General features: G+C 41.0%; 1 protein-coding gene across 14 annotated transcripts in view; it reads right to left on the minus strand.

The window, feature by feature from the left end:
- Positions 1-26,235, minus strand: part of NCKAP5 (NCK associated protein 5) — a 1,062,317-nt gene that overhangs the window by 320,714 nt on the left and 715,368 nt on the right. For all 14 annotated transcript variants that reach the window (XR_009009050.1, XR_009009051.1, XM_057551412.1 and 11 more), the window contains one exon: positions 16,775-16,862. Coding sequence is in view for 12 of the 14 variants with exons in the window: in XM_057551412.1 (XP_057407395.1) it covers positions 16,775-16,862 (88 nt within the window). In the remaining 2 variants the exon portion in view is untranslated. The remainder of the gene's footprint in view (positions 1-16,774; positions 16,863-26,235) is intronic.

Raw genomic sequence — 26,235 nt, forward strand, 5'->3', positions numbered from 1 at the left:
TTTATATACGTCTCAACAGCCATATGTCTGCGATTCCTGGACAGAATTCTAATTTAAAGTAAATTTAAGCAATTTAAAATTTTCTATCCCACTGTCCCCATAAATACATAGGGTCAGGTGACCAATGTATCCAAATTTTTGTTTCAGAAAATATGATCAATACTATATATATATTCTTGTTTTGACAATTACTGGCAGATAAATATTTAATGTATCTTCTGAGTTTGTTAACTGAATTGGGAAGTCTCTGCTATGAAAGAATTCTTTAAGTGTTCAAATACAATAGTAATATAATTATTATTATAAAAAATAATAGTTCATATGGAGAAGCAAACTTATCATTCCAAACTCAGTAAACAGATGTTATATGCAGTTTAGTAGGTCCCAGTTATAATGTAAGACTCTCAGGGCTTGGAATGTTTTATGTATCACACCCCCATCACCACACCTTGCACAACACACAAAACATTTAATGAATGTCCAGTGTTGCTGAATGTGATCACGCTGAATGAGGGATGACATCGCCCTGATTTACCTCTGATGACACTGTGCACAAGCTTAATGATGAACTACTTAAATATTCTTAAGTACTTTCAACAGAAAACTATCAATATTTTAAGCCAGTATTTTGCTATCAGAAAGATAAAGCAATGGATTGATAAACCATTTTCATAAAAGGTGAAGGCACCACTACATTGATTTCCACTCCTAGAAAATGAGATTTTGCATGTTTATCCTTTAAGGGACAGCCCCAGCACACACATCTCACAAAGAAGCCCTTTTAAGCCATATAGTTGTCTACCCTAAAAAGCCCTGGGAACTTCTGGAGACTCACAGACACACTCCTAATCAAGATACTCAGTTCCTCCCTGCTTTCTCCCTCCTGGAGTTACCTAAAAGAAAAGCTCTAATGTGGTGCATTAGTTGTACTTTTGAAAGTCAGAGATGGATTATCTAGTTAATTCTCTTGGGGGCTCATGTCAGAACAGATAGCAGCTTCACTTATTTGCACCTATGTGGAACTTAAGGATAAGCAAGAATATTACTTTTTTTTTCCTAGTATAATTTACATAATACCTGCTCTCTCTAGTCAGGCAAAACCCAATGCACAGCATAGGGCCCAATTGTTTGAGGGTTTTACGGAAGAAATCTTGCCAGCAATGTTGTCCTGGTGTGCATTTTGACATTAAAACTCTTATTTTTATCCCTAACCCCTGAAAGCGGCAGAAAGCTATCACTTGAGGTGTTTCTTCGGCATCGAGTGGGACGTACATCCTGACAAGTTGCTCACAGCCACAGTGGGTGTAGACAGACAAAGAGCTACTTGGTGAAGACAACCTGTAACCCTGCCAGATGATTCATCTTGGTGAGAGAGAGAAGGAGATTCAGATAAATTAGCAAGAAATAAGCATGATCCTAATAGACAATTAGAAAAGTCAGAATATTATATATATATACACACATATACATATATACATATACACACACACATACATATGAAAAGTTATATAAATGTGCATAAAAAACTTGAGCAAGCATTTTCTTCATGCAAAATCTCTGTGCGTTTCAAGAATAATGAACCAGCCAAGTTTTGGTTCCTGAAACAAAAGGCTCTCCCAGAGGTCTCCCAACTTACTCCTACAAAGAGTCTTCTAGATCCCAGCTATGGTCATCTCAGTGCTAAGCAACCTCCTGTTGCTGCAGGGAGGGAGGAAGCAAAAAACTAGCTACTGAGCGGATTTCTCATCCCAGGTGTGCCACTCATGGGCAGGGCTGCCTTGATCACGCCCCTTGGGTATCTGTGACATTGTTTCCTCACGTGCAAAATGATGTAGGTGGATACTGGAGGTAACTTTCCTCCTTCTGAGCACCTGAGACTTGCTAACTATCCTGTTCATCTCTGTATAGTGATTGACCTTCACGTGTCACACTACAACTGCTTCCTTAGAAAATCACGGATAACAGAGGCTGGCTACCAGGTACACAGCAACATCACAATAAACAGTTGGTAAAAATGGCCTAAGCTCTTGGCTACCCTAATACAATGTGAAATGATCCAACCCCTTCCAAGCAGCCCTGGTCTCCAAGATACCAGATCATCCCTTTATTGACTTTTCCTATCACTAAAGACACTAGCCCTGAAGCACTCTGGCTGTAGCTCTTGCTACACAGTAAGGATGCTGCCCAGTTTTCTCAGTCTCTCAGCCCATCAAACTCAGCTGGCTTTGCCTGTCCAGAATGATCCCAGACACCGATAAAAGAGTCAGAAGCAATTATGGTTCAGGCCACTCTGGAAACTCAGCTCCAAGTGGAAGGTTTTGAACTTGTTGGGCTGAGAGGGGTTTGAGGAACTCATTGTGAGGGCCTGGGGCCTGGCTGCCCACATTCTGTCTGACAAGTTTGCACTGTCCTTCCAGGGTCTGACTTGCATTATGTCAAGGACAAAGTCTTAGTTTGGTAACTCTGAAACTTGCTAATCGTTCGCATTCTTAAAAAGGAAAATAGGCCTCAAGCTCAGTTAACAGACTAATTAGGGTGAATTTAGAATCTTGTCTTTCTTTCTTTGTGTCCACGGGTCCCTCCTATTTATGCAAGTGAAACAATTTTTCCATCTCCAGCAAGGCCTTCCTACCAGCAGGGTTTCTGTTTCCCCAGACATGTCCACTAGCTCTCACTCCATCGGTCCGGGCCTCTGAACTGGGCCCACCCTATCCTCCAGTCATTTTCCTGAGCAACTCACCGACCCACCTACCTGCTGCACGTCGTCATCGTCTCCCAAAGTCTCAGCCAGCCTTCGGATCCCGCACTGCGCCCTCAGCAGTGAGGTCATTACCAACCCAGGGGCTCAATGTGGCTGGGAGGAAGCTCTCCAGGGCCCTGAGAGCTTAAGTAAATCCTCAAATATCACATAGCTTGTGAGTGGCTCAGTAAGGATCTGTACCCATACTGTTGGCCTCTAAAGGCTTTCCGCTTACCCATAATCCTCTGATTTCTCTCACGATAGTACCCACAATCCTCTGCTCTACCTCATGGGAATACCCACAATCCTCTGCTGTACTTCACTGGAATACCCATCATCCTCTGCTGTACCTCACCAGAATACCCATCATCCTCTGCGGTCTCTCATCAGAGTACCCACAGAACAAAAGGACTTTTCCATTTATCTGAATTTTAATGTCTTTCAAGGGCCCACTCAACTCCCTACCTTCCCCAGAAGCTCAATATGCTTCCTAAACACGAGGCAGCAGGTTGGCTACTTTGAGGGAAATGCTGGCGGTAGGTTAATGAAAAGAAGACCCTGGTTGGAAGAACCTTTATCATGATGAGCAAGAAAGGAAAAATATACAGCTGAATCTAATGCCTTGTAGCACAGTGATTCTCAGCCCAAGCTGCACATTAGAATTGATCTGTGGAGATTTAAAAATACTCATGCCCAAGCCACACCCCAGATCAATGAAATCAGAATCCCTGGGATGGAACCAGGACATCATAAATTTTTTAAACTCTCCAGATGATTCCAAGGCACAGCCAAATATGAGAACCACTAGTAGAGAATGTAATTAATGCTACCCCTACAAGACTATAGGACTTGGAATCAAAGGACGAAGTCCACTGTGACCTGACACTGTATGACACTTATACAGTCAACTGTCTCTGTGGAACTCAGTTTCTTCATCTATCTGCAAAGTGAACTTGAACTTTTTGCCCTTCCTATTTTGAAAGGTTAGTATGAGGATCAAATGAGATGATGCCATGAAAGTGTAAGCTGTACATATTAATGATTATTGTGGCAATTTTCACTACTGATCCTCCAATGGTGATGTTCACATGCTCCGGAGAGAAGAGGTAATAAAAATGCACAGAGAAGAAAAAAATCCAATAATAGTTGGATTAGAAAAATTAGACATAATGACTCAAGAGAAATACAGCCTAGTTCGTATCTTAAGGATATATGTACAAGTTATTTTGTAAATGAAATAAAAAAGGCTGTCGGAGAACACTTGCAATGGCATTGTTTTCAGATCATCACTTATAGTAGAAGCTTACTAATTCAGACTAAGGTATAGGCTTGGCTTTAATGGGGAGAAATGAATTTACTGCACTACTTTATTAATTTAGCGTAGATACAAAATTTATTAGGGTGTGGTGGCAAACCCAACAGAACACACTTGGAAAAACATCTATTTTGATCAATTTACAAAACAATGGAACCATCATGAATTGCTACAGATATTTGGCTGTTTATTTAAACAGGGGAAGAATCTAAGTCATTTTAAGACCCCAATCCAATGGGCTTGCTCCAAAAGTTCCTTTAAACTTGTCAGTTTGACACCTGGTGCATTCCACAGAAGGCATAAAGTAAATGGCACTAGGATCATACCAGGCCCTCAACAGTTTCTTATGATAGCACCAGCCTGAGGTCTGGGTACTGAGCATGTGAAGGCGAGAGGACAGAGGTCTCTCGCTCTTTTGTATGCATATGGCACTTAGCAAACCATACAAACGATGGTTGCAATTTGTACGTTGCTTTTGCTGGCTTTCTCTTCCCTTCCGTATCCCTATGCTGCTTCCTAAAACCTTTCTCCCTTGGTGCCCCTCTCCAAGGTGAAGTCTCACCCAGACTTAATAAACATAGGGGATTATAAGCTCATAAATTACTTTAGGAAAATTATTTTCCTGTCTCCTTTCCTTCCAAACCCCAAATTCTAAATTTCAGTTTTCTGAGGTGGGTTGATAGAGCAAAGCCTGCAGATTTAACTGGGTCACACTAACATGTGAAGGACTCCCCTTGAGTATGTATCTTCTTGATTCTTTATTTCTTACATAGAATGATGCTTTAACGGATGGAATTTCAGAGAAACATATCTAAGTGAGAAAATATTGGTAGATAGGGTATGGGGATGACAAGATTGCACAATGGGAGAAGATACCACCAAAAAGGCCAGTCCTGTCAGGGGACCTGATCCTGGGTTTAGCCCCCCTGAAATGCCCACAGTTCTCACAGCTTTATCATTTTCTCCAATTTTGAACCTTTAGGTCTTTCACACCTTCTGTGGTGCTAGCCGATAGGGTAGGCTAGAATGAGGTGGGGTAAGAGGAAGCATGTGGGTATATGAAGAGAAAGAACAGATGAGTAGATAAATAAGGCTAGATGTTTAACAACCATAGCTACTGTTTGTTGAATACTTAGCATGTGTTATGCACGTTATCATACACTATCTCCAACTGTTAGATGAAATCATGTCTAGTGACGGACTTTGAAAACAGCAACTTTTCCGTTTAGCCTTATTCTACCCATTACAGAGAAGAGAAAAGTGAGACTTAAGTCGATTAAGTTACCCGAGATGACAAAAGCTAATTGAGTGAGAAACATGGGACCCGCTTCCAGGTCTCTCTGACTCTGAAACGTTTTCTTACTTAAATTCGCCTTCATGCATTCTCCAGCCACAGTCCCTTATACGTGGGGTCTCTGGAAGGAGAGGGGCCACCGAGAGCTCACGGCATTCTTTTCAATGGTCTACGACTTTCCTTTTCTCACATTGCTTCTTCCCTTTATTAATCTGAATTAGCTTTTCCAAAGGGCCAAGAAGAAAAACTGAGCACTGCTGGCATCTACATTTGATTAAGTGGCCAACAGACTGACATGGGGGAAGGGCAGGGGACAACGTGTATTCAGTCACTGTCTCCATCCTTCCCGAGCCTGAGGTGTTTACACAGCCCGGCGCATGGGGGAGTGCAAATCCTCCACCTTTGGACCCTCGCACAGCTGGCATAAGCCTTACGCAAACTAAGATTAGATAACCTCTCCTTCCAGGCAACAGCAAAAGTCTTAGCGGGAAGAAAAACAAACCTTGAATCTCCATTGACCTTCCACCTCCACTTCACCCTGTAAGTCACACTTCCTTATGAATCTTTTCCCTGCACTCCTCACAGAGTTGAGCTGGCTAGAAAAGATCTTCCCGATCAAGGTGTTGACCGATTCACAAGCCTAGTGACATATTAGAATCACCTGGGGAAATGTTGAAACTTACCAGGGCCCAGGCTCAGCTGCTGGAGACTCTGTGGAATTGGTCTGGGCTGGGGCACAGGTGCGATGAGAACCTGATCATCGACTAACCCTCGTCTTATAGTTGAGTTTTGACGAAGGTCCTTTCTTGGCAGGTGGCTACTTTTCCCAAGCCTGGAAGCTGTTGTCAGGCTCAAGTACAAGATTCTAAGCCCGCAAGGGCTGTGGTCCTGCCTCTTCAGATGTGCCTATCAGGCCAGTGAACACCTGAACCCTGCATTGGCTTCAACCCAGACAGCAGACCCCTACCCAGACCATTTTCCTCTCACCCCACACCTGGTGATTCTTCTTGCCACGCTGTGTTAGCTTGTGCATGCAAAATCGGTAAGGACAACACAGCTGAAAGGTTACAGTATAAGAGAGATCTCAGCAATAAAAGATTTTTTTTTTCCTAGCAGGCACTTTCCACTTCTTTCTTAATTATTTCCTAATTCCAACGCTGTCCATTTCCCCCCCACACACAATTTTATCTCCATCTCAGAAAGCATTGATAAGCTAAGCCCTAAAAAAAATAAAATTTAGTTTTGTAGCCTCATGTGAGTTAAGAAAATAGGATAAAAGTTCAAGGATTGATATCGTGATTTTGCCCTGTTGAAATTCATTTGTTTCCTAAGAGGAAGAAATAACTGATATGCCTAGTTAATGGTCTGACCTGCCCAAACTATTTGCCCAAGCGACACAATTACGAAAGGGCAACATTCTTTGATTTCTACCCATACAACCTCCTGACCTGAGACACCGTCTGGGGTTTGCAAAACAAAGCTGGGCCCTCTGCTGAGATGAGCTGAAGCAAGCAGCTCATGTTCATTGACAATAAGCAGCTCACCTGTATGAAGAGAAGGTGAGTTTTCGGGGCACCATTTTATTCATAGGTTACATATGCTTCAACAGAGAGAAGCATTCTGCTTTTACTTGATAGGAGTTCAGCTCTGGGTCAAAATATCTAACAGGAAACGTATTCGTGTCTGCACACAGAATGTAGGCAGAAATTGAGAATGAGAAAGAAGAGTCAGAGCCTATTAAGCCAGGAATTTAAAATTTCCAAGAAGAATGTAGGTAACTATTTAAACTCTGAGTGATATTTGAAACTCCTCTATTCCTTTCAAAGTATTTCGTATGACTTTGGAATTACAGAGGTGAACCCTGTCCTTAGTCAGCGTGCTAACAGAGACTGTTTTGAAAACTTCTGGGAAGTCTTTCTGTAGGGTGTCAAATCATACATTCATCTTATAGAATACTTTCAAAGAGAAAAGGAATATTTTATGAAGGACAATGATTCTGGCTGCACTGAATCTCATCACTCTGGCTTGAAGAAATCCTGCCTCCTTTATCTAAACTTATTATATGAAGAGAGGATGCTGCTTAAAACTAAACAGAAAGAGGAAGAAAACCGCTTCCTCGAGGAACAGTTTCAGTCCTTTAGAACTTAACACACAATAAAAATACTCCCTTTATTACCATTACCCACTTCAGCAGCAATTCAAAGTTCACAGCAATTCAGAGAAAAGGCCAAATTTCTGCAAGCAGAATCAAAGGCACTTGAGACTTCCTCAGATTACAGGCCACGTAAATAAAAGCACTCAATAAAAATATTTCCCATCCCATTGTGTATCAGAATTTTATAAATACCTGTGTAAAGACTTAGCCACTCTCTCAACAGACGCTCAGTAGAATTTTAGATCATTTTTCCCAACTGGTGTGCACTCAGGGAATGTACTCACTGCTGACCTATTGATTCACATTTGTTCACCACATTTTGTTTAGGTAAAAAAAGAGAAACAGAAACACTTTTCCGAATAATCTGTATGAATTACAGTCAGGCTCTCTGTAGAGTTCTAAAGAGTTCAGATCTCTTGGCTAATTAACTGCCAGGACACTTACTGAAATAAGTATTGTGAATGAAAGAATCAGTACAGATGCAGTAGAAATGCATATAGCACGTGCTGAACTTCACCTCCATTTTCTCCTTCGCAAAATGAGGAAACAGGGGTGGTGGACTGGATAGGTTTTGAAGTACCTCACTAGTCCCCAACACATCTGTGGACCAGAGGAATCAAAATGACCCATCAAACTCAGAAACAGCCAAACAAGACAGATCATTCTAAGTCTGAAGATAAAAGAAGGTGCCTGGATAGCTGAATCTATTAAGGTTTCCTAAGATGATTCTGATATTCAGCCAGGAAACAGTCAGGAACTTTGCAGCTCCTGAAAACCACAAATGGCAGTTTTGTCTTTCATTTACATATGCTCAAGAAAAAAAAATGCTATTATATTAGAAGCTTGGAAACTCACACTTTAAATATAGTAGGAATATTGTTATTTTAAAAAGCTTTCTTAGAAAGGTATCTTTTGTGATTATTTAATTTTTCAACCCTAACTTTTCTTTCGAGTGCACTTAAATTTTTGAATTTGCCTAAGGTACACTTAAGTCATTATAGGGAAAGAAGGTGAAGTTTAAAGTAGAAAAAAAAAATCCTATGCCTGATAAGAATTATCATTTATAGACATTTCTCCAAAGAAGACATCCAGACGGCCAAAAGTCACATGAAAAGATGCTCAACATCACTAATTATTAGAGAAATGCAATCAAAACTACGAGGTATCATCTCACACTGGTCAGAACAGCCATCATCAAAAAATCTACAAATAATAAATGCTGGAGAGGGTGTGGAGGAAAAGGAACCCTCCTACACTGCTGGTGGGAATGTAAATTGGTGCAGCCAATATGGAGAGCAGTATGGAGGTTCCTTAACAAACTACAAATAGAACTACCATATGATCCATTAATTCCACTCCTGGGTATGTAATTTGAAAACCATAATTTGAAAAGATACATGCACCCCAGTGTTCACAGCAGCACTATTTACAATAGCCAAGACATGGAAGCAACCTAAATGTCCAGCAACAGATAAATGGATAAATGGATAAAGAAGATGTGGTACATATATACAATGGAATACTACACAGTCATAAAAAAGAATGAAATAATGCCATTTGCAGCAACATGGATGGATCTAGAGATTATGTGAAGTATGTCAGACAGAGAAAGACAAATATCATATAATATCACTTATAGGTGGAATCTAAAAACAAATGGTACAAATGAACTTATGTACAAAACAGAAATAGACCCACAGACATAGAAAAAAAACTTTTGGTTACCAAAGAGGGAAGGGGAGGAGAGGGATAAATTAGGAGTTTGGGATTAACATATACACACTACTATATATAAAATAGATAACCAACAAGGACCTACTGTACAGCACAGGGAAATATACTCAATATTTTGTAATAACCTATAAGGAAAAGGAATCTGAAAAAGAAGATATATATACGTGTATATATATATGTATATATATATATACACACGTATATACATATATATACGTATATATACTCACTTTGCTGTACACCTGAAACTAACGCAACATTGTAAATCAACTATACTTCAATTAAAAAAAATTCTAATTTATGAAATAGATTAATATCTCTGCTAGGCAGGACTTGGGCTTCAATGAGGAAGGCCCCAGCCTACGTCACGTTTTCTGTGTACATAAAAGAATCTGGATATATATTTGATGATTGACAGATTTTAGGATGACTAGAAAGGTTCCCTTTCCCCAAGCATCACCTGCTTAATCACATCTGAGACTACTTTTAAGGAACTATTTAAGGAAAAAGTCATTTTGATTTTCAATTAGATCACTTGGAATGGAAATAACTTGGGTATCAGACCGTACTGCTTTAAACACAGGCTAAGAGATCAATAACTGAGCTTAGGGCATCATTAGAAGAGATGGAGCTGGGTTCGGAAGCTACACAGCTCAGGCAGGGCTCTCCACGAAGATGGGAAGAGTAAAGGGGTGAAGAGGGCTGACTGTGGACACTGTTACAACAGGGTTGTGTACTATGCCAACCTCTCTGTGCCTCTCCTGGGACAACGACACGCTGCACCTCCTGACAAAGTTCCTGCACTCCATCTTTGTGGCGACCTACTCTGCCTGCCTAAAGGGTGCCAAGTCGCTTGAGGGACCCAACACTGGTGACATGTGACTCTGGGCAGGCAATCTAACAGCTCTGTACCTCAGTTTCCTCTTTTGTAAAATGGAGACATTTCAAATGGTTCTTGTGAAAATTCAGTGAGCTCACACTTGTGAAATGACTGAACTCTGACCAGTGCATAGCAGCTGCTCAGCGCGCGTCAGAAGCGGGGCCTGGGGTGGTACGGGGGGCACAGCGCGGTAGGGTGATGTGCTCCATGCTGCATTTTGTGTAGACCAGGCCTCACGGGATTGCACAGAAGCATCAAAATCCCAGAGTTCTAAGAGCAAGAAAAAACCACTCGAAATCATCTTTCTGTGCAGACGGTTGTTGCCCTGAGTCTAGCACGTGTTTTATTTAATCCAGGTATAAAAAAAAATAAGCCAGTATTTACAGGCTAAGAAACTGCTCATAAAAACTTGAACTTTCATCTTCTTTTGAAATGTATGGCCATCTGTCCACACTGGTGTACATTCTGAGTCATCTGGATCTGCTGCAGTGGGGCTGTGATTGCTGCCTTCAGACCAGACAGAGGCTCTTTGGTCAGTCTGCCATAGTCTCCACCACTCCCTACTGCCCTTTGGAATTAAACCAAGTGTAGGTTGCGACTGCATGGTTTTTAAAAGCAAGACTTTTGCCTTTGAATAACTAACAAACAAACAAACAAAAAACAAGCAAACACCACATCTCTCTGTACCTATTTCCTTATCAAAAGTGGAAAAATGGAATGTAAACCCCCAGAGGACATACAATTGTTCTCATACCTGGCCTACTTTAACCATTTACATTATTTGGCAATTGTAGGTTTTTGTGTTTGTGATCCCTAAAGTAATCCAAAACCTCTTCAATCACAAATACGAAAGAAAGGAGGAACCCAGAGAGTTTAAGTGACCGTCTGAGGCCAAAAGTCTCGTTAGTGGCAGAAGCTGTACCACATGCAGGTTTTTTTCCCCCTCATTAGTGCTTCCATTTATCCATCCACTTTTTTCTTTCTAAATAAATAAAGCTAATGGGTTCAATTCATGTTCCATAGAGAAAAGCAGAGACAAGAGGAAATCTATCAGCTACAGCAAAGCAGCACAAAAGGTAGCTACAGACACAAGAGGACTTTAATGGGTAATCTATCATTAGTATTACGATTCTCTGTATCTTTGGTTGCCTGTGTTGAAATATTTTGAGAGATGAAGCTGAAGGCGTATCGTCCTCTCAACTAGCTGCTCCATTTCATTTACACTGAATTGCCCCCGTTCATATCGAATCATGAATGTTTTTTCTAACATGTTTCCTAACTACTCAACTAAATGAAATGGTAACCTGGGCTTCAAGAATGTATCACATGATACAGAAGAAACCCCCAAATACCTAGAAAGAATGAGCTAGAGAAAGAAACAGAGCAAGAGGGAAATGGAAGACGGTTCTCCTTTTTCAGTCTCCTCTACAGACAATCCTTTGAGGTCTTTTATTTTCCCATAATGAAAGGAATCTATCCTAGGTGCTAGGTATATCACTTTCCCTCTTTATATTGGTAATATTTCTCTTACTCATGGGCTTGTCTCTCCCATAGAAGAAATGTCAGGCACAAACATTATATGGCTTATTAATTGATTTCAGTTTCCTTTCACTTATTTTTGTATTTTGAGACAAGGATTTTGTGAGCTGGGAAGTTAGGCTCCGCCATCCGATTATCCCACTGATAACTGCTCAGTTTCATTCTATGTATCTCACTTAGGGAAGTCTGAGATTTATTTCTAGTTCTACCACTTAGCATCTGCCAGAGTTGAAACGTCCTCTTTGAGACTCATCCTTAAGAATGAGCAGGTTAATATCTAATTTAGAGGCTGCTGAAATGAACAAATGAGATCCATTTTGTGTAAGCACTTTGAAAACTGTAAACCACCAAACATATGTGTCGTGACAGTATGATGGTTATATTAAAATACCAGGGATATAAGATGTTCTGAGAAAGGCAGGCTGTGGGGTGCCTGACTCTTGAGTCCATGACAACAGAGACTAAAAGAAAAGGGAAAAGGATTGCTGAAAGGAAGTCCTAGGCAGGAGAAGAGTCTCTGGGGAGAGCAGTGCAGTAGTTTGGTGGCATCTTCCTTTCTGTTCCCAGAACTCGTGCAAGCTGATTTGTGGGCTCCTGTCACATTGTTGCATATATTCAGTTAATTATCTGCCTTCCCTCCCCAGTTTCCAGCATCCTATAAACTGAGCTTTCCAGGAAAAGGCCTCTTTGTATCTCCAGCACTTAGCTTGGTGTCTGCTAGGTACTGCCAGCCTGCTGGGTTCATGCGTTACTTGGTGTGATAGACAGAACCATGTCCCTTGCCTGGATGTCCACATCCTACCTAATCCCCAAAACCTGTGAATATGTCACCTTACCTTCTATGGCCAAAGAGACTTTGCAGATGTGATTAAATGAAATATCTCGAGATGGGGAGATTATCCTGGATTATGGGGATGGGCCCAATGTAATCACAGTCTCTTTATAAGAGGGAGGGAGGAGAGTCAAACTCAGAAAAAGGAGAAATGACAATGGAACCAGAGTTTGAAGTGATGTATTTTGAAGATGGAGGAAAGGGCCAAAAGCCAAAGAATGCTAGGATCTAGAAAAGGCAAGGAAATAATTCTGTCCTGAAGCCTCCAGAAAGAATGCAGCCCTGCCAGTACAGTGATTTTAGACTTTTGACCTCCACAATTATAAGAGAATAAATTTGTGTGGTTTTAAGCCATTAAGTTTGTTACAGCAGCAATAGGAATCTAACATACGTAGGTCCAAAAATAAATGAATAACTGTCATTTGAATGAATGAATGAGCAAATGAATGGACGGATGAATGAATGGAGAGAGTTCTAAATAGCCAGTGGAAAGGCCTAGGTTCAAGTCCCAACTTAGATGATATCTAGCTACGTAACTTGGGCACCATCATTTCATCTCTCCAGAAATTCTCCGCGTAAAGAGTTGAGGCCATGGAGTCAGACTGACTATGGTTTGAATCCCTTCTAAGCTACTTCCAGGCTGCACCTTTGGGCAAGAGCTCACCTCTGGGAGCCTATGTCCCCGTCTATAACGTGAGGATAGTGACAGTACTTCCTGCACAGTTGTGGGGACCGAATGAGCTACAGTCTAGTCACAGTCAATGGGACTCTGAACTAGACAAATTGGAAACTGTAGTCACATAAAAATGGCATTAATGTCACTTCATGCCCAAACCTTGAAATGATGCAAACTCTCCAAATTACAAAAAGAGTCAAGAAGTGCACAGTGACAAAGCCGGTGAAACCACTGAGGGCCGCAGGGTGGGTCTGTCTCAGCTGCTGAACAGAAACACCTACTGACCTTTGAGCTGGTCCAGGTGAAATTATACAAGCTCTAAATGATACAAGTAACCAACTCTGAGAAGTCTTCAGGAATATGCCCCTTGAACAAACTATGACCACCCTTCACATGCATGCTTGGCAATTAGCAGGGGCCTGGAACTCAGAAAGCTGTTACTCTATTGTTATTAACTTTATGATAAAAGCCTCAGAACAAACACTTCCATAATGGAAAATAAAACCCGCTCCAGCTTTCCTGTGGGTCTCAGCTTTGCATGGGCCTCTGGCTCCTGTCAGAGAAATCTCATAGTTGGAAAATCTGAGTCAGGTGTGCTTAATAACCCTCCGTATTATGAAGCAATAAATTTCCCAGCTCTTACCCAAAACAGAATGCGGCTTCAGGGAGTGTGAACTAGGCGCTCCACTGGTTTCACCACGTACATCTTGCACAACCGATTTTCCTACTGTCCGCCATACTTAGAACACTAGGACGACTGAGGAGGCAGGGACCTCCCTGGGACTCCGTGCCACCCTTCTCTCTGTTGTCATGTCTTGAATCCCCAGAGGACAAAGTTGTGCCTCGTCCACAATAAAAACTCAATAAATAGCTGTTGAATGTATAAATGACCTTTATGGTTCATGTAACCCAAACCCCTCTCCAGTTTTCCAGATAATGAGCCTGAGGCCAATGAGAGCAATGGCTGAAAAATCCCTTCCCTGTAGCATGAATTCACATTAGTAACTGTCTCCTCTCCAGAGAGAAGAGCTGATTTCCCAGATTTAACAGACTGGGTGATTAAGAGGAAATAGTTGGAAAGCACATTTTTAAAAGTCTCTCTGTTTTTCTAAGAAGCTTCCGGTTTCACAAAACAAATTCTGATGATAAGAGTGTATACCATGAGGCTTCCCTGGTGGCGCAGTGGTTGAGAATCTGCCTGCCAATGCAGGGGACACGGGTTCGAGTCCTGGTCTGGGAAGATCCCACATGCCGCGGAGCAACTAGGCCCGTGAGCCACAACTACTGAGCCTGTGCGTCTGGAGCCTGTGCTCCGCAGCAAGAGAGGCCGCGATAATGAGAGGCCCGCGCACCACGATGAAGAGTGGCCCCCACTTGCCGCAACTAGAGAAAGCCCTCGCACAGAAACGAAGACCCAACACAGTCATAAATAAATTAATTAATTAAAAAAAAAAGTTTAAAAAAAGAGTGTATACCATGGTTTTGGCTAACAAGTGTGTGAAGAGATTAGCAAAGAATGATGAAAAGAAAATAAGAACTTGGGGAAACAGAGCCACAATGAGGAGACTGGAAAAAGCATAGGAGGGAGGCTGAATTACTTAGCTCTAATTAAAGCCTGGTGTTAACCTGTGAGTGGGGACAGAAGACTGACATTTCAGGTTCATGTGACTCTTTCAGGCTAAACAGAACCATTTAATGCAGAGTCAAGTCTGAGTTTTTACTTATACATCAATTTTCTGCCAAAGCAAGTACAATACCTAGGAAAGATTCAGAGCTAGAAGGACTTAAATCCCTACCCTTACTGTAGGTGACCACACATCAGAAAAAGCTGGGCATGCCTCTCCTATGTGAAGGCCACCTCAAGAAGAATCTAGACCTTTTCCCAAGAAATGGATTTGAGCGGTTTTTCTACTGTTGTTATGGAGCTAATTTTGTTTTCAAGATTTTTTTGATGCGGACCATTTTTAAAGTATTGAATTTGTTACAATATTGCTTCTGTTTTATGTTTTGGTTTTTTGGCCACGAGGCCTGTGGGATCTTCGCTCCCCAACCAGGGATTGAACCCACACCCCCTGCATTGGAAGGTGAAGTCTTAACCACTGGACAGCCAGCGAAGTCCCTATGGAGCTAACTTTTATCTCCTCCAAGGCGGCTTAAATCAACCCCTTATACTGCTTTCACTGGAGATAGAGAACAGTTGTCCCCGTTGTCATACTGTAGTTCTGTAGATGTCTCAAGAGTCAACGACTTAGGACATAGACTTCTTAAGGTTAATTCTATCTAGATTTCTTAACTTTATATGATACTGTGACTTTTACTGTCAGATTCCTCTCAATCTTTGTCATCACAAGTTGGGTTGCAGAGCCCAGAACCCGTGAGCTCAGGGACGCTACTGTGAAATGATCTTTACCAGCTGGATTCCTAGGCTTGCCTCCCCAGACCCACTTGCTTTTTAGCTAGCCAAAACCTAGGGCTGCCCAGTGATCACCTTAAACTTTGGCTCATTTCCTTTCCTTCTTTAGCTTTTGAAAGCCCCCTATGCATAGTCGTGCAATGGATATTGGGTGTCTATTTGTGATTTTCAGTGCTTTTCAATGAAAGTCCTACATTGATCTAGATAGAGAGCCTGGGCTCTTTCTGCTGTCAGAGCCTTCTCATCTGTGTGGCCAACTTGGGTCATGCTCAGATTAGATGCCCTGCTTCCCAGCCTGGTCACTTCACTAGTGTTAAAACACTGTGGGATAAGGGCTATCAGAAGATAACTTGTTGGGACTTCCCTGGTGGTCCAGTGGTTAAGACTCGGCACTTCCAATACAGGGGGCACGGGTTCGATCCCTGGTCGGGGAACTAAGATCCCATGTGCCACGTGGCGTAACCAAAAAAAATAATTAATTAATTTAAAAAAAAAAAAACAACTTGGTACTGCATTGACCACTGACTCTCTTTGGACCTCTATAGACTCCACATGGCCTGAGGCGCAAGACCACACCCATGAGCTGAGAAGACAGGCATAACCTCGGCCAGCTCTTCCATGTCCCCTCAGTCTCACCATCAAACTTGTCATCTCACCAGCCATGATGCAGTCCCCGTGAGCTTCTTACTCTCCAGGAGTCTGCCATGCACATTCACACCACTGCCCCTTTACCTAGGCTTCCCTCTGCCTGGAATGTTCTTTCTCTTGTTCTCTACTCCTCAGGTCCACCTTAAATGTCAGACCTCTGGGAAGTATTCTTTACCTTCCCTGGGCAGGAGGAGTCAGTGCCTCACCTGTGTTGCAGAGAATGTTCCAGAGAGGCTGTAGATGCCTCTCTTACAGCCTTGACCGCAGAGTACCGCGATACTTCTATAGGTCTCTCTGCATCTCTATAAACGTGTTTTTTGCACCTTCCTACAACCAAACCTACAATTCCTTTCACAAAGTACAAGAAATGAATGAGTTAAGTGAATGTGTACAGTATTCCTCAAACAGAGGTGACTGGTGTGGATCCCAGCACTGGGGTCTGGACCATCCTTTTTTATTTATCTCCAGGTTAGGGAGGACAGAGCTAGAGAAATCCAAGCAAAACAAGCCAACCAGTATCCAGCCAAGTGTAACACAACGTGGTGTACCTGATAGACCATTATATTAACAGTTTCTTCTTTTTTCTGTTCTGGAGGTCCTTGACTCTGCAGTAGATTTCGTACTGTTTCTTCCATCCTGAAGAACAAACAAAAATAAATAAATAAATAGACAGGTAGATAGATAAATGAATAAATGATTTCTTTAAGAAATGTTTCCTATTAACATGGGTCTGTTCCAGTTAGTAGAAATCATTCTTTAGTATATTATTCCCTAAACTTAAACCTGGAAATCTCTTTTCTCTTCTCTCTCCTTCATCCCCTATATTAAGAATCTGTCGTGAAGTCCTTTGCGATCGTTCTGCAGAATGGCTCTGACTTCTCTCTCTTTACCATTCAGGTCTCTATCCTTGGCCTCCTATGTCTATACACATGCAAACATCTCCCAACGTCCCTCTTCACTTTCTGTTTGACACAGTGTCACCCCAGTAAGTTTCCTGAAATACCACTTTGACTTTTTAAAATCAGTTTTCAAAGTTGACAAATCCTACATGAATCCATTTTCACCATTAATACACTGTTATGTCTTTCCATGGTGGTCTTTCTATGTCAGCACACAAAGATCTACTTTTTTTCAACTGCTTCCTAATATTCCATGATGTGAAGGTACCATAAATTATTTAACCATTCCCCTGCTGATGGAATTTAAATTACTTCAAAAAAGCTTGCTATTTGAATTAAGAAATATCTTTACAAATACATCTTAGTGCACATTTATGAGTAATTCTATAGGTTATAGTATAATATATATTGTATGCTATAATCGTATTTTAAATACCCACTTCAAACCCTTCCCCTTCCCAACCCCCTCCCCCAAACCCAAAAGTAAAGAGTAAAACACACACACCCATTTCCATTTCCAGACATTGTCTCAGGCTGTTACTACTTCTTGGAATGCCAACACCCTTTCACCTTCTCATGGGCCATCCATCTTTCAAAATCCACCTCAAGTTTCACTTCCTAAGAGACTTCTTTATTAGTCCCCTACTTCTATGAATTCTTATAGCCCTATACTTTAAATCATTCATTCTATCACTTAAAAACTCTCCACTTTAATACTCAAAGATTTCATGTATGCATGCTTTGTCTTCTGAAGTAAATTACAATATTTGATGTAGAATCATGTCATGTATTTATGTGCTTCCCTCAATTATAGATAAAGTAGGTACTCAGTAGACATTATTATATGAATCCCTTGTTAATTCGTTTTAAAAAATATTAAGTGCCTACTCTGTAACAGGCACTGACTGTGTATGTTCAAACTATGTTCGAATGGCCTTATCCTTGGGACTCATGTGTGAGGATTCATGGACCAGAACTCTGAGAGCAGGCTGCCCGAACTGAACACAATGGACACAGTGCTCTCATGCCCAGAGCCTGAGTCGGCTGTCTTTTCAAGTCCCATCCTGAAGCATGTATTTTAGTGACTCAATGTAATCCTAGTTTAGGAGATTTGTCGGGGGAAGCAGGCTGACCCAGCACCTCTCTCTCACTAGGGCTTCTAGCAAGACAAATTAGGGGCTCTAGGAGGCCTCTGAATGCCCAGAAGTGGCAAGACCCTTACAGTAACCAAGGTAGTGTGGTTCAGAATGCCAACTACTCATATGGTGCATCACTACTTAGCAGAAGAGTAAAGACACTGCGGATGAACTGGGCCAATCCAAATCTGGATTATAACTGGGGAAATTCTGCCTTCACACGTGACGGCACCAGGATCCATTCAGGATTTCGAGAAGATGGTGGACGCTGATTATGAGTGCGCAGAGAATGATTTGTGACTATACATTTCCTCAAGCCATCTCTTCGTGCATCCAGCCAGGAAAGCAAAGTCTGTTCCCTATATTTTCACATATCTTATGTTATTAATGATAATAAAATTAAATAGTACTTTTAACTTGTCAAAGACCTCTCACATCTATTAATCATTATAATGCACTTTTATAGCTACTTTTATTTATTTATTTATTTATTTTTGGCTGTGTTGGGTCTTCGGTTCGTGCGAGGGCTTTCTCTGGTTACGGCAAGCGGGGGCCACTCTTCATCGCGGTGCGGGGACCGCTCTTCATCGCGGTGCGCGGGCCTTTCACTATCGCGGCCCCTCCCGTTGCGGGGCACAGGCTCCAGACGCGCAGGCTCAGTAGTTGTGGCTCACGGGCCCAGCTGCTCCGTGGCATGTGGGATCTTCCCAGACCAGGGCTCGAACCCGTGTCCCCTGCATTAGCAGGCAGATTCTCAACCACTGCGCCACCAGGGAAGCCCATAATGCACTTTTAAAGTATCATTATATCTCTGTGGTAGATGAGAAAGCCAAGGTCCAGAAAGGTTGAATGGCTTACTTACGGGATCACGGTTAGTTGGACAGGGAATTAGGATTAAACCATTTTCACGACTGTAAAAACAGCATCCTTTTTCCACTAGGCCTTATTTACATTCAGGGAAATGATCTGAAATGAAGGGGAGTCTTAACTCCTAATTAAGAGTTGTCTTTGTGAAAACCTATTGGATGCTGAACCCAAGAAAGCAACAATATTATTTCTGACCTGGGGAGAGCTTTATGCGAAAAGAATAGGTGTGAAGAAGTCACAAATTCTGAAATAATAAGTGATGAAAGCCAATTTCTAATACTTTATTTCATTTTATATAAACAGAGACAACCTCTTGAATGACAGTAGATTTTCCATGATATTTACTAAATCTACCATAAATAAGAAAAATAATGATAATGGTAATAACTTGCTCAACATCACTCAGCAGGGACTAGCCTCTTGTTTCCTAAATATTAGTCTACTTTCTTCCTATCTTCACACAGTGATTGAAAGTCTTTCTTATTCCAATCCTTATTTTATTCATTTATAAACATTTGGCTTAATTATGGGCCAACAGTTAAAACTCAAATAAAATCTTGTCTTTGTCATCAATAAATTAAAATACAATTCTGTCTCAGTGCATATCTTGCTGAATTATCTCTTCTGTATAATTAAAAGTTCTACGCACAAGTTGCTGGATCAAAAAGAAAAACATTTATTCACCTTCTCCCCGTTCTTCTTGGCTTCAAAGTTTAAAAAAAAAAAGAAAGAAAAAAGAGGGGGTGGAAAGAAAGTTGTTAAAACAGGATCTCAAACAGCCTAGACCCACGGTAACACGGTGAACACTTTTCTGGCAAAAATTCATGATTAATTAAAACCAATTTCATTTCCAAGCTACAGCTTGGAACAGAGTTGTAGGGACCCAGCCCTACCCTTGGTAAAAAATTAAGTTGTCTCATCTTTCATAACCTTTATGAATCTGCTCACAGAGAAATATTTTGAACCTGATAGGAATATACCATTATTCCCTAATGATATCTTTTTAAAAAAATTCTCATTTAGCAAACTTCTCTATTTTCCCGAAAATCAAAGACTATGAAGCATCATCCATTGTAGTGTAATGCCCAATGACATTTTACTTTGTTTTATTATTTTGATAGCTGATGTATGAGGGATTGCATTACCAGTCTGCACACAGAATAATCTATCATCTGTTTCTCAGATGTGACTAAAAATAACACAATTCCTTTCCCCAGGTCAGGCATGGGCAGAGTTTTTTGTTTTTGTTTTTAAATTGCTGATTGGTTCAATCTATCATTAAACACTTAGCTTAATTAATGCCTTCTAGTTCTTTTTTTTTTTTTTAAACAGTTTCTCTTTTTTTAAAAAATAAATTTATTTATTGATTTATTTATTTATGGCTGTGTTGGGTCTTCGTTTCTGTGCGAGGGCTTTCTCTAGGTGCGGCGAGCGGGGGCCACTCTTCATCGCGGTGCGCGGGCCTCTCACTATCGCGGCCTCTCTTGTTGCGGAGCACAGGCTCCAGACGCGCAGGCTCAGTAGTTATGGCTCACGGGCCTAGTTGCTCCTCGGCATGTGGGATCTTCCCAGACCAGGGCTCGAACCCATGTCCCCTGCACTGTCAGGCAGATTCTCAACCACTGCACTACCAGGGAAGCCCAATGCCTTCTAGTTCTTTTTTGTTTTTTCTTTTTGTCTGACTTGAGATTAAATCCTTTCTTACTCTAGTAGCTATCATAACTAAAAACTCTCTAGGCCAAAATTATACTTAGTGAGATGTAATAAATTCTAATGTACATTAAGTGAACTATTTTTAAAAAGTTAAGTCCTACGCAAGTCAGAAAAAATAAACCAAATTCATATGCAAACAGCATATTTCAAGTAACATAGATATAAATGTAGGAATTGTATTTAATTGAAAATAGATTCCATGTTTTAAGGTACGTATCATTTAATTAATAAATTTTTACTATAGTATTTCCTCTAGGGGAAGAAAAAAGCATAGGTTTTGCTTAAAAAGGGCACTAACAAAGTTAGAAAAACAGAACATTAAAAAAGAACACATGAGAAGAATAACAATTCAAAAGCACATAAGAGCTGGATTAGTGAGGATCTGAAACAAAATCTTCTCCCTGTACCCAGGGGTCCACCTTTGTCACAGACCCCCTTCTAAAGAGCAGATGACTGGGGAAGTTGTCATTGGATCTGCATCCATGTCTCACAGAGACAGTCTCCCTACCCAACAAAGGAAGATCCTTCTGGAAGTAAATATTCAAAGACAATTGTTTCCTGAATCCTTTCAAGGCAGGAAACTACCTAATCATGCAGGGCCTGATAACATCAGGAGTCTCTTTACCATCAGAGAATATGTTTTGAGCCCTGAAGAACTTGACTCATTCAATAATGAAAATACTATTAGAAAACACAATCCCAGGGCACACTGGGAGCTGTTCATTCTAATAGCAGGTAAAGGAAAGTGAACTCTTCCACATCCCTTCCTTCCTCCCCAAATTTAGCCCTCTCTTTTGCCTAATGACACTCTGGGAACTGATCAGAACATTAGACTGAAGCGTTCTTTTGTGACTCTTGTGATCAGATATTCAGTTTAGCATGTCATTTTTGACAGAAATAGAACAAAATGAACACAAAACAAGAAGCCACACTCCCCGGCTCAAACTAGTAACTGATGAGGCTCTTTGAACTAAAAGCTGAACCTAATCATATTTTTGTTTTTAAGAAATATTTTAAGCTATGTATTTGCTGATTAATCACATTAAATAAAAATGAAACTAATAATGCAATTGCTCGATATCCCCCCATATTTTCCTGTGTGAGAGGCTGCAAGACCAGAACCCACCCACTTCTGCTAGAAGTACATGCCATATTCTCTTCACCTACACCGTGCACTTTGTTGACAGCTGCTGCTGTGACTTGCAAATTGCTTCTCCTTGTGTTTCACTGTATTTGACTAGCAATCTTCTCATTTTGAGAAAGTGTGTCAGTTTAAGCAAGGGTGCTGCCATGATCGAATTTCATTTTAAAGACAAGAAGAAAGGGACTGGGGTTCAAATAGAAAGAAGGCTGAGGGGCTTGAGCCACTGCAGCGCCTCTCCTTCACCTGGACCCTCTTCCCTATGAAGTCATCCCATGTGACCCCATATAGAGAACAGCACTCATCCGGCAAGGTCAAAGGCCAAAATGGGGACAAGCATCCTTCCCATATCTGCTGGAAAAAAGAGAAATGCTTACAAGACAGTCTTTCATTGGATGACTATTAGCAGGGTTAAAAAATTTAAGCACACTACCACTGGGATATTCAGAAAAAATACAATCCATTTATTTTGTATATAATCAAAAATCTTTTTTCTTGAGCCTCCACATGCTGACTAGCACTAACTTTTGCCCAAATCTTACTATAAATCCTACACTTTGTCTAACACGACGGATTTTTAAATCCATTGAGAAACAAGTGTCCATCAACAAGAGAATATATAAGCAACTGTGTTAACAGGTAAACCTCAAAGATATTGCCAGTTTGGTTCCAGACCACTGCAATAAAGCAAATATTGCAATAAAGCAAATATTGCAATCAAACAAGTCACACGACTGGTTTTCTATTGCATATAAAAGTTATGTTTATTCTACACTGTAGTCTATTAAATGTACAATAGCATTATGTCTAAAAAACAATGTAGGGCTTCCCTGGTGGCGCAGTGGTTGGGAATCTGCCTGCCAATGCAGGGGACACGGGTTCGAGCCCTGGTCTGGGAAGATCCCACATGCCGCGGAGCAACTAGGCCCGTGAGCCACAGCTACTGAGCCTGCGCGTCTGGAGCCTGTGCTCCGCAACAAGAGAGGCCGCGATAGTGAGAGGCCCGCGCACCGCGATGAAGAGTGGCCCCCGCTTGCCACAACTAGAGAAAGCCCTCACACAGAAACGAAGACCCAACACAGCCATAAATAAATAAATAAATAAATAGCGTTCCCTTTAAAAAAAAAAAACAAACAAAAAAACAATGTACATACCTCAATTAAAAATACTGCTAAAAAATTCTATCATCTGATAAAACAGGGTTGCCGCAAAACTTCAATTTGTAAAAAAAATATATATAGTATCTGGGAAGTACAACAGAGCAAAGTGCAATACAACGAGGTGTGCCTGTGTATATTTCCCGCATTGGAATCCTATTCAGCAACAATAGGAATAAGCTGATGCATGCAATGATACGGAAGAATCTCACAAACATTATGCTGAGTGAAAGAAGCCACACACAAAAGACTAAATACTACATGATTCCACTTGTATGTAAACTTTAGTACAGGAAAAATTAATCTATGATGTAAAATTTAAGAACAGTGATTGCCAGGGAGGGCAGAGACTGATTGGTAAGGGACACGAGGAACTTCCTGGGGTGACACTGACGTTCTGTATCTCCACAGGGGTTTGTATTGCACAAGTGTAAGCATTTGTTGGGATTCATCAAAGGCTACATTTAAGATTTGTGTATATCACTGTATATAAATTTTATCTTGAAAGAAAAAATGCACCGCAAACAAATGTGGAACTTTAATTAGTGCTATACATGCTCAAGTATGTACATAATTTGGGGTGAAATGTAATGATGCCTGAAGTTTACTTTGAAATGCAGCAACGATTAGATAGATGGATGGAGTGAGAGATGGATACATGGCTAGACATATGGTAAAGCAAGTACAGTAAAAGTGAGTGGTAGAATCTAGCTGTTGGGTATACAGTGTTCGCTGTAAAAATTCATTCAACTTTTTGTATATTAAAATTGTTTATACTAAATTATTGACAACGTTTTGTTCATTTGTTTTTAAAAGTAGACCTTATCTCTTGGGTAAAAATGTCGAAGAGAAGCAACTGCTTTCCTTCCATACATGGTTCCTAGGTGTATGCAGGTCTGGTTGCGTGGATCACGATCTTCACAGAGAAAGGAGACTTGGGTGTGGTGTCGTCTTATATCTGGAGAGAAGTCACTTGTCTACAGATTTGTTGCTGGCCCTTCTGCTTCTATGTCTGAAGGTCTTGAGGCTGTTCCCAGTCTGTTTGTTCTGTTTGATCAGAGCCTGGAGGTATGTATGGCACTCTGACCTTCACCTTAGCTTCTGCTTGCTACACTGTTCTGAATCTTGGTCGCCACCTCCAATGAGCTTGCTGACCTGGCAGCTTATCTTCAGACACATCTGTAAGAGTGCCCTTGACCTGCCATAGCAGGCCCACTGGGTCTCCAGGCAGCCTCAAAATCGCACAGAATCTGAAGAAAGCCTGGAAAGGTAAAACCCACAATCTCCTTTGTGCCTGAGCATGGTGGACCACCAAGTGGATGCTCTTCTTTCCTTAAGGAGAAGCCCTTCCTTTGTACTTTCTTAACACTCTGCGCACTTTTCCATCATAGCCTTACAGCATCTTATTAATGATCTCTGAGTTCCTTGAGGTCACTGTGTCTTGTTTATTTTATCTCTAACAGCTAAGCACAGCTAGTGTTGCTGACTCGACATTCAATAAATTCTTTTTTGGGTGAATGAATGAATCTAATAGTTTTTCACACATTCATTTCCTGGCTCCTTATATTTTCATTTCCCCATAGACCCATATGTAGATGTAACTGGTCAGAGAGAAGTAGTAACAAGAGAGAGGTACCAGCAAGACTAGAGGGGCTAATTATTAAGCTGCGACACGTGGGGCTAAGATGCAGGGCTCCTGGTCATTAGTAAAACAAATCAAATATCTCCTAGAAATAATTCCCTGCTCTTTTTGTCACATTTAATATGCAGTCCACAGTTCATATGCTTCATTTGCAACTAACTAGCTTAGATGGTTAAAAATATTATCCTTATAAGGCCAGGGTTTTCTAGATTCAATCCCTAGTCTGGATATCCTTTACCATCTAGCAGACTAACCTCTGCTAAGAGACCTCAGGGCTCTACTGCTAGGGGAGAAAAGATCGGAGAGTTATCTTAATGAAGAACATATTTTGCATGGCCTCACATATCGTTTGCTTTTAAATATCTTTTTCCCATTCTACTCCCATTGCTTTCCTCGACAACCCATCCTCCCTCCCCAGTTTAACTGCAGTGCAAAGCTTTCCTCAAGTTAGGGAGTGAGGGGAAAAGCTGACTAATTTTCAATTTCAAGATGAAACTGTTCATGTGGAAACTTTACTAGTTTAGAAGTAGGTTCCGCCCAACTGCACCAACTTGTTTCCTTAGCAAATGAGTTTCCTCACTTAGAAGCTAGAATATCTAAGCATGTAAGCAGGGACAATCCACAGGCTGGCCGTGACTTTGATGTTCTTAACCCAATCTCTGTTTATCCTGGCTCTAATAGTTGGGAATAGTAAATCTACAGTGACAATGAAAAACTGCACTGAAACTGAAACTCACTCTGGATAAATGTTGGAGGCCTGGGATTTCTTATTTCTTTCTTAGATGATATATATTTTTAATTCAGCACGAATTTTGCAAGTATAATGCCATTGCCCAGAAACCACAGTGCTCTAATTCACTCATGGGGATGCAACACCATTCATAAACAGATCGAAAGGTGCTAGTCTAATTTGAATTACTGCATCATATTCACTCCAGGGCCAGCTGTATGTGAACAGAAAGCAACATAAATTTTCTCATAGGCAGGCTTACGCTAATCCTGCATGGGGAGATCACTGCATGGAGAAAGGCAGATTTGGAGAGGGCAGGGAAGCAGAGAGTTGCATTCACTCGCAATTTTCCACATGGAGTTGAAGGGAATTCCCTAAATGTTTTCCTTTTTCCTTTACTTCATTTTTTTTTAACATCTTTATTGGAGTATAATTTCTTTACAATGATGTGTTAGTTTCTGCTTTATAACAAAGTGAATCAGTTATATGTATACATATATCCCCATATCTCCTCCCTCTTGCGTCTCCCTCCCACCCTCCCTATCCCATCCCTCTAGGTGGTCACAAAGCACCAAGCTGATCTCCCTGTGCTATGCAACTGCTTCCCACTAGCTATCTATTTTTTTTTTAAGCAGTATTTATTTATTTATTTATTTATTTATTTATTTTTGGCTGTGTTGGGTCTTCGTTTCTGTGCGAGGGCTTTCTCTAGGTGCGGCGAGCG

This window comes from Balaenoptera acutorostrata, chromosome 8, assembly GCF_949987535.1.
Source record: "Balaenoptera acutorostrata chromosome 8, mBalAcu1.1, whole genome shotgun sequence".
Classification (NCBI taxonomy): domain Eukaryota; kingdom Metazoa; phylum Chordata; class Mammalia; order Artiodactyla; family Balaenopteridae; genus Balaenoptera; species Balaenoptera acutorostrata.